This window comes from Euleptes europaea, chromosome 11 (genome assembly GCF_029931775.1).
Source record: "Euleptes europaea isolate rEulEur1 chromosome 11, rEulEur1.hap1, whole genome shotgun sequence".
In the NCBI taxonomy this organism is placed as follows: Eukaryota; Metazoa; Chordata; class Lepidosauria; order Squamata; family Sphaerodactylidae; genus Euleptes; species Euleptes europaea.
The window spans coordinates 50,655,116-50,670,128 of record NC_079322.1 but is presented as its reverse complement, the minus strand read 5'-3'; the positions used below and the strand labels follow the sequence as shown (position 1 = coordinate 50,670,128).

Genomic DNA, 15,013 nt, shown 5'->3' with positions numbered 1-15,013 from the left:
ATATTCAAAAATGACTCAAGATATTTAGCTAATGGTTCTAATATGGAAGAAATGCCAGCCACTATTGGTCTACCTAAAGGTGGTCGTGTAGGTTTGTGAATTTTAGGAAGGATATAGAATCTAGGTATTTTGGGAAATTTATTGTAAAGAAACTCAGCTGTTTGTATTGTAATCTGGTCATCTGCTAATGCCTCATTAATAACCGTGCGAATGATGAGTTGTATCTCATCCGTCGGGTCATGGGATAATTTGCAATAAAATCTACTGTTGTTAAGCTGTCTGTAAATCTCATTGTTATAATCTGCCTTAGACAAAATAACTATGGCCCCGCCCTTATCAGCAGGTTTCACTATGATGTTAGAGAGACTGGCCAAATTATTAAGAATTTCCAAATCTTTTTTTGGTAAGTTGTACCTCCTATGCATTTTGTGCTGTTCTAATTTGGTAATATCACGATTGACTACATCATAAAAGGTCGCAATATGAGGATCATAAGATGGGGGGATATATCTTGATTTAGGTCTAAATGTATTAGAAACTTCCGTGGTATCATTTCCAAATTTCTCTTTAAGTTTCAATAATCGTATGAATTTGAATATATCTATTTTAGTCTGTAATGGTGAATAAGCTGGAGTAGGCACAAAGCCTAACCCATACTCTAAAACTCGAATTTCATCTGCAGAAAAATGTTGTTGAGATAAATTAACCACTATCTGTTGTTCCTCCCTCCTCTGCGCCTTTGAAAAGGACGTGAGTTGCCACGTCCTCTAACATAACGGGACCGTAAATTATATTCCCTGTCGGAACCACGACTAGACAGACTAGAGGATTCACTGTCATAATCATATAATCGGTTACGGTTGGTCCTATGTGTGGCAGATGTTACAACTGTAGTTTCATTATACCAGGGATATACAACATCTTGGCTGTAATCATTAGAATCCCTTTCGTATTTCTTGGTCTTATATGCTCTTATATTTTCTTTAAAATTGTTCAAGTCTAGTTCTAATTGTTTCATCTTATTCGCAAAGCTAGTTGGAGTCATGGCTGGCTTCAATTCTTCCTTAAATTTATCAATATCATCTTTAAGAGTCTCAATTTCCTCATTGGCTTGCCCAATAATCAAAGTCATCAAATCATAAGCGCACTTATTCAAAATAGCAATCCATTTGTTCTTAAAATTAACATTATCTTTGAATAAAGTTGGAGCCTTTTGCATGCGTAATCCTCGTGGTATCATTCTATTTTTGACATACTGTGCCAAAGAGGAGGCATGCATAGAATATTTAATCTGTTTCTTACATACATTCAACAATTTGCTAAAATCAGGGGTCGGTTCAGTATCTGACATAGAGAAAGGGAGAGCAATATCTAATATCTTATCTCTCTCTTCCGTAGAAAATGCAAAAGATTCTTTCCATTTTGCCATGCTAAGAGGAAGTATAGTAAACTTAAGTTAGCGTGCTGTAGAATAGTTAATAAATCAAAGACAGTCACAAAACTGCACAAACACTTAGTTTTTAAATAATAAAGCATAGAAAACGCCAAAGATACATCCAGTATCTATATAACCATAAACAATTTTTCAAATTGGCATAAATGTTAAACGAAAGTTTATACAATCCTGGCGTAGTCACTAGGAACTCATCCTTCTCATAAGGAGGTTCAACTTGACGACCATACAAGAGGTAAGATGAAATGCAACAGACCTCCGGTTGTTTTTCTGTTTCGGCTTAGATATAGCCTTCCTCAGGGGCCACTATATTGATAACATAAATAAAAAAATGCAGTACAACGGCATAAACATATGATATAGAATTAAAAAATATATATATATATACTATATACTATAAAGATAATTACTTACACGCTTGCTGTTAATAACAAAGCTTCCGCGTTGGCAAAATAGCCATGTCACCGCCCCAATTAAATACAAAATATCCACGTGATACACTGATTCAGTAATAGACATATTCTTAAAGGTACAATGACCCAATGTTACAAGGCATAATAGAACATATACAGAATTACAATTATAAATAGCAAGACAAATCTAATGTGGTATTTAAACCTTTAGGATGTACAGTGTCAAAGAGCTGGATGTATTTAGACTCTTGTCGCTTCAACAACAATTCCAGATCAACCCTGTCATGGTTGTGTGAGCTTTCAAAGCGCCATAATACAAAAAAAGATAAGTCTTCATCACTATGATTTTTATTAAGAAAGTGCGCCGTTAAAGGTGCCTCAGCTACCTGGTTCCTTATTCTAGATCTATGCTCGCTGATGCGATATTTGATGGGTCTAGACGTTTTGCCAATGTACCACTGCCGGCAGGAACAAATTACGCAATACACAAGATTGCGTGAGTCACAATTGTTAAAGCTGCATATCTTGAAGGTTTTCTTAGTAATGGGGTGTGTAATTTCCTTCACAGTAAGCATGTACTTGCAACTTAAACAAGAGCCACATTTATAATTACCATGAGGAAGATTTGAAATGCTGCTCTTGTGTGTGTGCTGTGTAAGCATATCTCTAAGAGAACGTGTACGTTTATATGCTACACGGGGTGGCAATAAACATCCTGGCAAGTGCTGCACTAAATGCCAATGGCGATAGAGAACTTGCCGGATAAGTGGAGACATGGATGTGTATTGCAATACACAGGTGAGACGATCTTCTTTTGTATTGCATGTGTCTGTAAGTAGTTCAGCCCTAGGTTTCTGTTGGGCTCTAAATCTAGCTCGTTCAATAACCCGTGATGGATAACCTCGCTGTCTCAAGTTTTGTGTGAACTGTTGCATAGACTCTTTGTAGTCAATTTCTTCTGTAGAGTTTCTTTTTAATCTTAAAAGCTGACTAAAGGGTAAATTATCTCTAAGGTGAAGCGGGTGAAAGGAATTATAGTGTAGTAGGCTATTACGTGTCATGGGTTTGGTGTATGAGCGCACGCCCAATTTACCGTCAATCTTCTTATAGATACTGGATGTATCTTTGGCGTTTTCTATGCTTTATTATTTAAAAACTAAGTGTTTGTGCAGTTTTGTGACTGTCTTTGATTTATTAACCACCTGGAGGTTGGCAACCCTAGCATTAGCTCACACGCCGCATCATCCCCAAAACAGGAAGCAGGGCAGGGGGAAGTAAGTTGTGAGCTGACATTAATTGTCACTGCTGCCAAAAGGTCAGAGCCAAGCGGTCCCTGAGGTGTTCACAGATTTGCTTGGCCTTGGTTCTGCTTTCTCCTGGCTGGCAGCCCTTTGGGAAATGTCCCTGTAAGTTAAATGGCCAGTCCGCCCCTGCTTGCCTTGCCTTTAGAGCCCACCCCAATAGGCCCTTAGTAGGGTTGCCAACTGCCAGGTAGTAGCAGGAGATCTCCTGCTAATTCAACTGCTCTCCAGCCGATAGAGATCAGATCACCTGGAGAAAATGGCCGCTTTGGCAATTGAACTCTATGGCATTGAATTCCCTCCCCTCCCCAAACCCCGCCTCTGTCCTCTTATTTATTTATTTAATCAATCTTATAACCCGCTGTACCCTGACAAGCCGGGCTCAGAGCAGCTCACATAAACTGTCAATAGAGTTGCCAGGTCCCTCTTCGCAACCGGCGGGAGATTTTGGGGGCGGAGCCTGGGGAGGGCAGGGTTTGGGGAGGGGAGGGATTTCAATGCCATAGAGTTCAATTGCCAAAGCGGCCATTTTTCTCCAGGTGATCTGATCTCTATCGGCTGGAGATCAGTTGAATTAGCAGGAGATCTCCTGCTACTACCTGGCAGTTGGCAACCCTAACTATAAAACATACAGTAAGAACCATAAAATCATAGATAATAACCCTAACCAATTAAAATTGCAATTTCTAATGGCGCATATAGGCCACAGTATGGCCTGCAGGCAGTTGTTTGGCAGCAGCAGGTAAGGTAGGGAGGCCGGCATTTATTGTAAGGACCACAGCTGGCCTCAACCGTATGCCTGGTGGAACAGTTCCGTTTTACACGCCTCTTCAGACCTATTTCATCTCTAGGAAGCAGAGCCTTCATTGAAACTGATGAATTAGAAGGGGGAAAGTGTAAAATGTCATCCTGCACCTCCAAGAGAAAGGGGATGCAGTTGACTAGATCAGAAAAGGATACTTGCCACTCTGGGCATACAACAAAACTAAGCCAGGTGACAGTATCATCAGCCAGTGTGGAGAGGAGACTTTTACCCCCAGTCAGGGAAGCAAGAGAGTGAAGAAATTCTCATGGTGTGCATGGACATAACAGATTCCCCCATGGTTCTATGGCCAGCAGGATACGGAACTAAGGCACACCATCCTGAATAACCATTACAGGAATATACAAAGTGGTTAATGTCAGTGAAACGCAGACTACTAGAAATTCAGCCACACTTTATAAATGAAAGATGCTATTATGCTTTTGAATGCTGTGTATGATCTCTAACATGCCCTTCTTATAAAGAGATGATTAAACCTTGGCAGTGTTAATACGAATAGCTAAAAGGGCGTGTGTCGGGTGTAAGCTATAGTGCGCGCGCGCACACAAATGCGTGCGTGTAAAAATCCCATTGTTTAGATTTCTGTCACATGCTATGAGAATACTTAATTTCTTTTTATCTCTAGAGTTTTCATTATCATTTAAATTTCATTTTACATTAATTGATCAGGGATTAGCAAAGCCATTATTCAGAAATCAGACTAAAGACGAGCCAGATGCAATGAATAATTCATAGCACTCAATTATACCTTACAATCCTGGTGCACTTTTAAAACTTGCCTCTAACTTCCAGTCTGTTGTGAAATGACGCATCTGTACTTAAAAGTCAAGCGCCAGCCCTATGGTCCCCTAGCAGCTGTGCTCTCTGAACCTGGCCATTTCTCTCCAAACACCGTAAATGCTTTTTTTTGGGTGGGGGGAGAGAGAGAGTGAGAGAGAGTGAGTGTGTGTTTTCAGAATATCTAGAAAGGGTGTATTGCCTTATTCTGAAGAAAAAGGACTGGGAAGAGAAACCCTGCTGAGGGCAAAGGAAATTGGTGGAAGTAACTTGATCTGCCACAGACTGTAGGCTAGCGACCAAAGGAATGCCCTTTAAGAGTTAAATTGTCAAGAGCATAAGGATGCAAGAATTCTGGAACCTGGGAAGGGGATTGACCAGTTATTTCGTCCTTATACACACATTAGGAAATAAATGGGGGGACTGACTTCCTATGGGATGCTTAAAAGAAGGAAATATCCTAAACCTTATATTAAGGGACTTATACAAGTCCCTTAATATAAATGTCACAACTATATATATTTTTAAGTCCCTTTGTTATAAAAACAACAACAGGTGAGTTAAAGACTACCACCTCTGTGAACTTTCCTGGGATGATATCAGCAGAAGGTCACCTGCTTTGCAAATTCTGACTTCCAGAAGCAGGCAGGTGTGACAGGGGCCTTCTTCACCACTGCCCCAGGCAATGCAGCTCTCCTGGCCTTTTAAAAGATCTGTTTGTTCTTGTGGCACTCTGCTCGTCTTTGTGGTCTGTCATGCCTCATGTCTTGCCATCCCCACAGTCTTGGAGGTTGTGATTTTCTAGTTCTCAGGAAAGATGGAGCCAACTGCACCCAAATTCATTCTTCTGATGTTTGGCTGCTCATCCAGTTGAGCCGTTTTGACACATCAACACCATCACTCAGGTGTTGGATTTTCAGAACCAGATTGTTGGTTCCTAGAAACGGGTAGCAGAAATCTGATTCACCAGCAAGGCTTGCGAGGTTCAACGTTTCAAGATTTCCTGTATATCTGAAAAGTGCTTCCAGTTTCCCATTTCTCATAAAAAATCGAGAACAGAAATATAAATAGAAATGGTTTTTTAAAATGCCTGGGACTGCTTTTTACACCGGCATCTCCTTGAATGCAGACACTGGGACAATTTCCTCATACATAAGGTTGCCAGGTCCCTCTTCGCCACCGGCGGGAGGTTTTTGGGGCGGAGCCTGAGGAGGGCGGGGTTTGGGGAGGGGAGGGACTTCAATGCTATAAAGTCCAATGGTCAAAGCAGCCCTTTTCTCCAGGGGAACTGATCTCTATTGGCTGGAGATCAGTTGTAATAGCAGATTTTCTGCCACCACCTGGAGGTTGGAGGAGGAAAAAAGACACCTCTGTACAAATATCCAGGGGATAAGAAAATCAGTACAGGCGCTAATGTTATTGGAAATCAACAAATTCTTATTGTGACTACACACATATATATTACAAAAATAGTCACGTTGACCATCAACATACAAAACACAACATGCATCAGACACAAAAGGTGGGTAATAAATAGGGTGAGTACACTTCAGTCAATAATCTTTCTATGTTTCTTTTTCCACAGGAGCAGGTTTGTATGGACGAAAGGATGTCAATGGACACAAGTTCATCAAGAGGATACGATCGTTTCGAAGTCTCAAAATTCAAATCTTCATCAGTCCTTCATAACAGAAGTCTCATAAATTCCTATGTTATCATCCATGTTGCACAATCCCCTTAGGGTAAGGTTGCCAAAGTATTGCAATATCAAAATATCCCAAGCAGGGTAAAATTCAAAGTTCCTTCCTCTAAGGGTAAGGTCAGAAAAAGCCTTTTTCTGATGAAGATTTGAATTTTGAGACTTCGAAACGATCGTATCCTCTTGATGTGTCCATTGACATCCTTTCGTCCATACAAACCTGCTCCTGTGGAAAAAGAAACATAGAAAGATTATTGACTGAAGCCCTACTCATACCGTTTAGGATCGCAACCTCTGGTGCCGCTCTACCTTTCCTCTTTCCCGCTTGTGTGTGTGTGTGTGTGTGTGTGTGTGAAGTGCCCTCAAGTCGCTTCCGACTCATGGTGACCCTATGAATCAACGTCCTCCAAAACGACCTATCTTTAACAGCCTTGCAAACTGAGGGCTGAGGCTTCCTTTATAGGCCATTGATGCATGGGAAGTTTTGCCTTGGATTTGCCGCTTTCTAGATGCATATTTTCCCCATCCGAATCCTCAGAGCTCTGCATGGGGGCTTATTTTGGAGTTTTGAGAATTCAGATGAGGGAAATGTGCCTTTATTTATGCCTGGGAGGTTTTGCCTTGGGTTTGCCGCTCTCTAGATGCACATTTCCCCCCATCCAAATTCTCAAAACTAAAAAATAAGCCCCCACGCACAGTTTTGAGAATTTGGATGGGGGGAAATGTGCATCTAGAGAGCGGCAAACCCAAGGCAAAACCTCCCAGGCATAAATGGCCATAGAGTCAGTTTCTCCAGCTCTTTCCCGCTCCTACGCGTCTCTGTGCGTTTTTAGTTGCTAACTGCCTGCGGCGGCCTCGCAAAGGCCGCTAGGTGGCAGCCTTTCGCTTCCCTCCCTCTGCCGGGGGAATCTCCCGATCCTTATCAGGGCAGCCCGCAAACTTCAATCCAGTTGCGCGAACAACATGCAAAAGATCCGCTCCCTTCCCCCAGGGGACTAATGGGCTGCAGCTCCCTTTTACCTGCGTGGAATGCGTTGGGCAATCCTCCCCCCGTCCCCGGGCCAATTCTCCCAGTGTCTCCCCCCCACCCCACCCCATCACCCTTTGCATTTTGTTGACCCCCCCTTGGACAGTAGCCCCCCCCCTTAGAGCACCCCAGCAGCCCCACCTTCTCCATCCCGGGACCCTTCATCCGGGGGAAGTTTTTTTTTTATGACACTTGGTTGAATGTGCAAAGTGTTTTAATTAGACTCGCCAGACAGCCCGAGGCAGCGGCAGCGCCACGAAGTCTTCATGCCTTTTTTATTTTATTTTTTTGCTTCTCTGCCTCCTCGCAGCACAACAAGCCGCTCTACTCCTTTGAAGACAATGCCGACTATGTCTACGACGTCATGTGGTCGCCAGTGCATCCCGCGCTCTTTGCCTGCGTGGACGGGATGGGCCGCCTGGATCTCTGGAACCTGAATAATGACACCGAGGTGAGGCGAGGGGGGAGGGATCGGGGCCCCGGGGGGCTGTTTTGGTTGCATTGCATTTTTTTTTAAAAAAAAAGAATATTTTTTTCACCCTGTTTTTGCAAAGCGAAGGAGGAGGACGCAGCCGGCGTCGAATCCGAGCATCCCTCCTGCCATCCATCCTCCTCTCCCCCTCCCTCGGCTGCTTGTTAATTTCAGTGGAAATTGACTTCTCTCTTGTATGTTGCAGAGATCACTGGCCACCAACCTCCCCCCCCCTACCCGGCTCCTCCCCAATTCCTCTCCGCCCTTGTGCGCTTCAGGGGACAAAGAGCCCAGTTTTCCTCCGCTGCCTGGCTCCAGCAGGATCGCTCACTGGTCTCCCCGTACAGTTTAAACACTCTTCCAGCCTTCCCCTGGCTGCCATGGTTCATGGACCTTTTTCCCAGGCTATTACGAAACTCCTGTAAACATACTGTAAGAAGTGAGCTGTGGCTCACGAAAGCTCACACCCTACCAGAAAATATTCTTGTTAGTCTTTAAGGTGCTACTGGACTCTTGCCCTTTTCTAATACTGTAAGGGAAAACTTTGGGGGAAGCCAACACACGGGACTGCTGCTTGCGTGTGGGGCTGGAGCCCTTTTTTAATTTTTTAAAAAACATTATCTTCATTAATCACTAGCACCCCCACGTGCGACGCGTCTGGGCCCCACACAAAACATATATCCCTATGGGAAAGACTTAAAACAAAAAACAACCCCAAACGCCTGGGCCTGTTTATTTTCTGCCCTTTTACAGAGTTACCAACTTAGAGCTGATTCATGTTTTGGAAGATGAGGCAAAGTGGGAGGTGTGGGTGACCCGGGCATTGCTTTTTCTGTGGGTCTCTTGAGCATCTTCTCTTCCACCCAGGACAAAATGCACAATTTTCACATGCGGTTTTCACCTGTGCATCCCTGTTTTCTGATTCTCTGAACACATGAAGTGGCTCTTTCTTGTTTCTGATGTTTATGTGTCCCCTTTCTGAAAGAAATCTTTGTCTAGGGAATGGATTTTTTTTAAAAAGGGAAAAAATGTTCTCAAACTCTCCTCTGTACTCCAGTACAGAAAAGTCAGTCCTTCTAGGTACATTCAGCTGGGAGTAAATCCCATTGCATTCAATAGGACATACTTAGGAGCATGGATGCATAAGGTTGAGCTGCATAGCTGAAGTCCTGGTTCTGTTTATATTTGCACAGCAGTACGTCCCCCAGAGTTCAAAGGGACTTCCTCCAGGTATGTATGTATATAGGGGATTCCACTGGTTCACAGTTTTAGTTGGCAGTTAAGTGCACAGAAACCAGTGGAATTTACTTCCAAGTAACGCGTCTAAGGTTGGGGTTAATCCCCTACTTTGTCTGCACTGCAGCGTTAGAGCACACCATCCGTAACTATTGTGAGATGATCCTACTTTGGCTCAACATCATTCAAGCAAAAATTGCCACTGGAGCAGTGCAGAGGCTTCCAGGATAGGGAAAGTTCTAGGAGGTCACGGCTAGTGTTTAATGTAGTTTGTTCAAATGGCTCTTTTGTAACAGGAAAGGTGAAGGCAGGCCTTGATCGCGGAGTAGCGGGAACAGAATAGGCTATTATTAACCTTCGGTTGTATTTTAAGATTTACACAGTCTTCCTTGTTACAGAGTCCTTTTGAAAATGGGCTGCCATTTTTAAGCATCAACATTTGAATGCAGTTTAAAAACAGTTTTTTTTAAAAAAAGAGCTTTACATTCTGCAGTGTGCTTCCTCTGAAATATATATAGTTTATCTCCCCATATGTTCCCTTGCGAAAGTATTACTCTTGCATGTAAGTCAGTGAAAGTTACTAACCCATAAAAATGTTTTATTAGTCTCTGCTTTATACCATAAAAGTAGATTTGCATAAAGTTTCTTTGCTTGGTCACCTGGAGGTGCTTTTTACTCCTCATAGATGACTAGGCCAGTGGCTATTTACAAGCCTTTCTTAGTATCAAGGTAGCTGTTTTGCCATTTTATGGGAATGAAGGAAACAAGCTCAGATTACCTTTATTTTAAAGAATAGACATTCTATTCAGAGTATCGCAAGAAATATTTTTATTTAGCCTATCTGTCCATCAAATATATCAATCATAATGTCATCAGAGATAAGGAATGATTTGATCATGATGGTATATTTTAATTTCTCCTATTGAGATTCTTATTACCATTCTCTTATAAGTGAGATTTTTATTTTCAAATTGAAGAGCAGTTTATGCAATTTATTCATAAATAATCATTTATGTGTTTTTAGTCTTCATCACAGGATATCACTCCACACACCCAACACATACACACCCAACACACACACATATTGGTCAGGCTGTGCAAACCTTCTTATACCACAGACCTCCTGAAACTTAAGGACAAAGGTTTCCATTCCAGTAGCAGGCAGAAATTTAAAAATAGGTTTCGTACCCTGTTTAGCGTCATTGAAATTGTAAAGCTAGAAAGCTTTGTGAGAAGATACTTGGAAATCAATTTATTTTACTGTAGCCTTGTTGTGGTTCTGTTACCAATTTGTTTCATTTCATATCAGTCTGAATTCAAAAGGCACGCAGCTTTGCCTTATTTCCAATGGTGAAATCACTGAGCACAATTTTGATTTTACAGAAATTGTCCCTTTGACCTCCCCCCCCCCCAGAGAACCGTCTTGTGGATCAACCTTCTAAATGTCACAAGTGAGATTTGAAAATCGTTTGCGTTGCATGTTGTAAATCTTTTTTTTGCTGTGTGCTGCCCAACAAACTTAATAGTTAAAACCATGTAAAAATGAGGAGGTCCTGCCGACAAAAGAGATAAGTCTCTGAAAGCATTCAATGGAGTTTAAGACATTATGGAAACAAAGCAAAATGATAATTCAATGAAAAGCAGAATTGCAGTGTGAGGCTGTAAGAGTAGGAAATTCAGAAAGTGCAGAAAGGCTGTCTTAACTGGGCTGAAACTGGAGTTTTGAAGGCAACAGAGGCTGACTTCATCAGCTTCACAGAGAAGCCCACAGAGGTGCTGGGTTTGTACACACTTGGGCCATTTATGCATGGGAGGTTTTGCCTTGGATTTGCTGCTCTCTGGGTGCACATTTCCCCCATCCAAATTCTCAAAACTCCAAAATAAGCCCCCGTGCAGAGTTTTGAGAACTCGGACTGGGGAAGCGTGCATCTAGAGAGCGGCAAATCCAAGGCAAAACCTCCCGTGCATAAATGGCCGTGGACTGAGGTCCTGTGGAGAATGAGCCATGTTATCAAAGCAACAATATTTTCTTCATCTTTTTTGGGGGGTGGGGATTAATTCCTTTTTTCATGTAACTATGATATACATTTCAGTTGAAGGAAAATGCGAGGATTTTTTTTTTAAACTGCTGTTTGCCGTAAATCACCTTAGACAGGTAAGGAGGGACCAGTACAGTGAACTGGGTTGTCAAGTGGAGGCGTGAGGTCTTTTGAAGTCTTCGGAGCAGGAAGCTACAGAGCCGGCTTAATTATAAAGCGTGCAGCTGAAAGAGGATGAATAAGGACAGGATTTCTCTCCAGTTTTTCTTTTCTTTTAGGGAAGGGGAGGGGGACCCATCCCCACAGGTGTTATCGTTATAAGGGTATTTAATATCAAGTGCCAAAATTATAGTTTCTTCTCAGATGGAGATTTTGAGGAAGGGTGCAAATCCTGTCCACCGTTGTCGACCTGGACGTTCCGCTGAAAATGGCGCGATGCGAGCATGTGGAACAGTGAGCAGGATTGGACCCGCACCGTTCCCTTGGCTTACAGTTGTTTCTTTTGAACCATTGACCTGTGCTAGGCAGATAAACTTTTTCCTAGAACATCAGCAGGAAGAAAAGGATCCAGCGCAAGAGTTCCAGCGCCAGGAAAAACTAATCAGGGCCACGGTGTATTAGCCAACCAGAAAACTCTTTGTGGGTCTTCAGAACTGAGAGCAATTGGTTCTTTGATCCTTTGCCTGGCTATTCAGAACTATTAGTTTATAATGATTTTCCCCTCCAGAACGATCAAGCTGCAACTCAGCCAAATGTTAAGCACGTGGAAGCCCTGGTGGGTTCAATAGGAAAGTTAAGCATGTCCTTAAAATTGCTCCCATTGCAATCGAAGGGACTAGTGCTTTAGTGGGATTTATAGCATGATTTGTTTTTAGATTTTCATAATCTAAACATCTGACTGCTTTGTTACTAAAGGAAAGGAAAAGAAGAAAACGTCTGAAAGACCAAGAACCCAATCCACAGCAAATTAAGCCAAAGTACTTGGACTGAAATTGACCGGCCATCCTAAACCCACACATTCTCCCCCCCCTCCAAATTCAGATGCATAGGGTTGGGATTGAGGCAGCAACTCTCCAAGGGACTGATATTGTGATTTTTAAAAGTCCTGCTGATTCATATCAAACTTGTTTTCACATAATGCTTTTAGGACCAGGGAGTTTAACAAGTTAAATCCTGCTCTGTAGGTATCACTGGACTGCATATCAGGATCCTAGCAACAGAAAGAAATATATAGTAACCAGAATAAAGCCAGACATATATATGCATGCTAAAGAAGAGGTGGAGCTCCCGTAATGGGCTTGAAGAGAAGTACCAACATAGTTCTAGTCCACAAACAATTTTACTGATCCGTCTGCATGCCGCAGTACAGTTTCAGTGGCGGATCTGGCAAGAAATAATTACTTGCCTCTGGCATGCAGCTGATGGCCAAAATGACTCTATTATGATAAATCAGCTATAAACAATGTTATGGATATTCCTCCCAGTTCTAAAATCAACAAGACTTCTTTTGGAGCCACTGCATTTATGAACTGGGGACTGGTTATTATTTTTCAAGCTGCTGTTCTACAGCTGAGTATGCAGAGAACGTTTCTCTAACTTTCAAAATTCTTGGTGTGAGCTGCTTCTGCATTTGGTCCCCATGACATTTAAGTGTCTTTGATAAGCTCTGCTAAGGGTCAAACCAAACGTTACTGACTCCCAGTCAGTATTTGACTACGGGAGCAAAAATGCATCTACATAATTTTCTGGCAAGTTTAGATACAAAGGTTAATTTTTGGCAGCAAGATGCATCCTGGAAGCTAGGGAACACAAATGTTGCTAGTGGATAGTAGGGCACATATTAGGTTAGATATAGAGGCTGCAAATTATATTTTCTCTTTTGCACATGGTTAGGAACAGCCCCAACTTGCAGAAATATTGCTCTCCATCAGTCAAAATTTGCGTAAACCTAAGCAATCAATAATAGAACAATATATTCAAAAAAGGACCTTTTGCGCCATTGCTTATGCTTTTATTTTTTTGTATTTTTGGGTCATTTTCCATACCTTTTACTTAAAGGTTAATGCAAACCTTTATGCATCTTTTATAAGCTGATTTGTACTTTGAAGTACATGTATTGTTATGTGAAGAATATTTCCCCTGACAGCTGGTTTCTTTGATGCAAGATAGACAATAACACTTAATTCATTCATTAGAATCCTTTCTGAATCTGACTGATGACCTACCGAGTGAAAGGTGTCCAAGGATTGCTTTGATTGGTCAAGTTATTTCCCTCCATTTCAGCACACAGATATATATAAAAAGCCCTGTAGAATTGTATAAGACTCCCTTGTTTAAGCAGTATGTGTATAAAAATAGCTTAAACCTGAAGATTAAAATACTTTGGATTTTGTGTATGTGATAGAAGTCATCTTTTTGCAAAAAAATTTGTAAACACATTTAGAGGTAAGTTTAATTGATTTCACCAACAGCTTCTGAAAACAGGTTAGGATCCAATCTTCCAGGAATGTGTTCTGAATAAGCTTAAGAGAATAAATGGAATTTGAACAAGAACATCAGTGGATGATGCCATTGGTAGCCAAATTTATTCCAGGTAGTAAAGGTAGTCTGCCTAGGAAACGTTGGGATGTGACGTCACCCCATGGGTCAGTAATCACCTGGTGCTTGCACAGGGGACTACCTTTGTAGTAACTGTAACCCACAGTTCGCCTGTTGTAGTGAATCCTTGGATTAGTTCTGTAAGCATCAATGAGATAACAAAGAACCTACTATAGAATAGGTTGTTCAGGAAGTTCCGGTTGATGGTCAGTTTTGCAGATCTATAAATGCTTTGGTTTTCTTTCACATCAATGACAAGCCACTTACAATATGGCTGAGAAGTAGAAGTTAATAATCAGGAAGCAAATGGACGTAAGAATCAACCCCAATCCCCCAAATTGTTTTTCATGAAAGATGGTTTCCACGAAGCTGAGCATAGAAGTAGACCATTAATGTTGATAGAGAATTGCCCGGGGCCAGCAATGCCTTATCCAGGGCCTCCAAAACTGCAGATGGGTGAGTTGAAATGAAAACTTGTGTCTCCAAGGTCCTCTGAGGTTTCACTTACACCTTTTTGTCTCTCTCAAAAGGCACAGGGTGGACATTATGATTCCTAGACTGTCTCCCACCAAGGCTTACTCAGGAATAGCTGAGCATATCCTTGCAAGTGTATCATGAGTTTTTTAAGTGCTTCGCTGGCAAATAAGGGCTGGGAGTATCAGACAATGGGAATTATGAATGTCTAATTTTTGGTCACTCTTTTGTTTCTGACCCTATCCCATCTCCTCTAATTGTTCTCAGTCAGTCAAATGTTTATAGTTCTGCAACTCTCCTCTCCTTCCTTCTCCTCTCCATACCATATTTGAGCTCATTAATTCTTGCCAATCAGCTGACTCGTAAGTTAACTCATCTTTTGATCCTAAATTAGGCTACAATGAGCAATGAAGCTGCAGTGGGTTTTGCATGTCTCCATGCTTACTGCAAAAAAGAAAGACATTTGTGTTGCTCCCTGCCTGATGGCTCTGGGAAAGTGTTGCCTCTTCATGCCTCCCCCCATTTGTCACTTTATCTCTTCTTTCTCTTCCTTGGTACAGCATGTAAGCAAGCAAAAATGAATCCTTTTCACCCTTTCTCTTCTTACCCCCCTCTCAACATGGTATTCCAAGCAGTGCTAAAGGGATGCGTCATAGAATCATAGTGTTGGAAGGGACCACCAGGGTCATCTAGTCCAACCT

The 15,013-nt window shown here is 41.9% G+C and overlaps 1 protein-coding gene across 6 annotated transcripts in view; it reads left to right on the top strand.

The window, feature by feature from the left end:
• The window catches only part of DYNC1I1 (dynein cytoplasmic 1 intermediate chain 1), a 246,181-nt gene that overhangs the window by 212,170 nt on the left and 18,998 nt on the right, over window positions 1-15,013 (top strand). For all 6 annotated transcript variants that reach the window (XM_056857472.1, XM_056857470.1, XM_056857471.1 and 3 more), the window contains one exon: window positions 7,804-7,944. In XM_056857472.1, coding sequence (XP_056713450.1) covers window positions 7,804-7,944 — 141 coding nt within the window. The remainder of the gene's footprint in view (window positions 1-7,803; window positions 7,945-15,013) is intronic.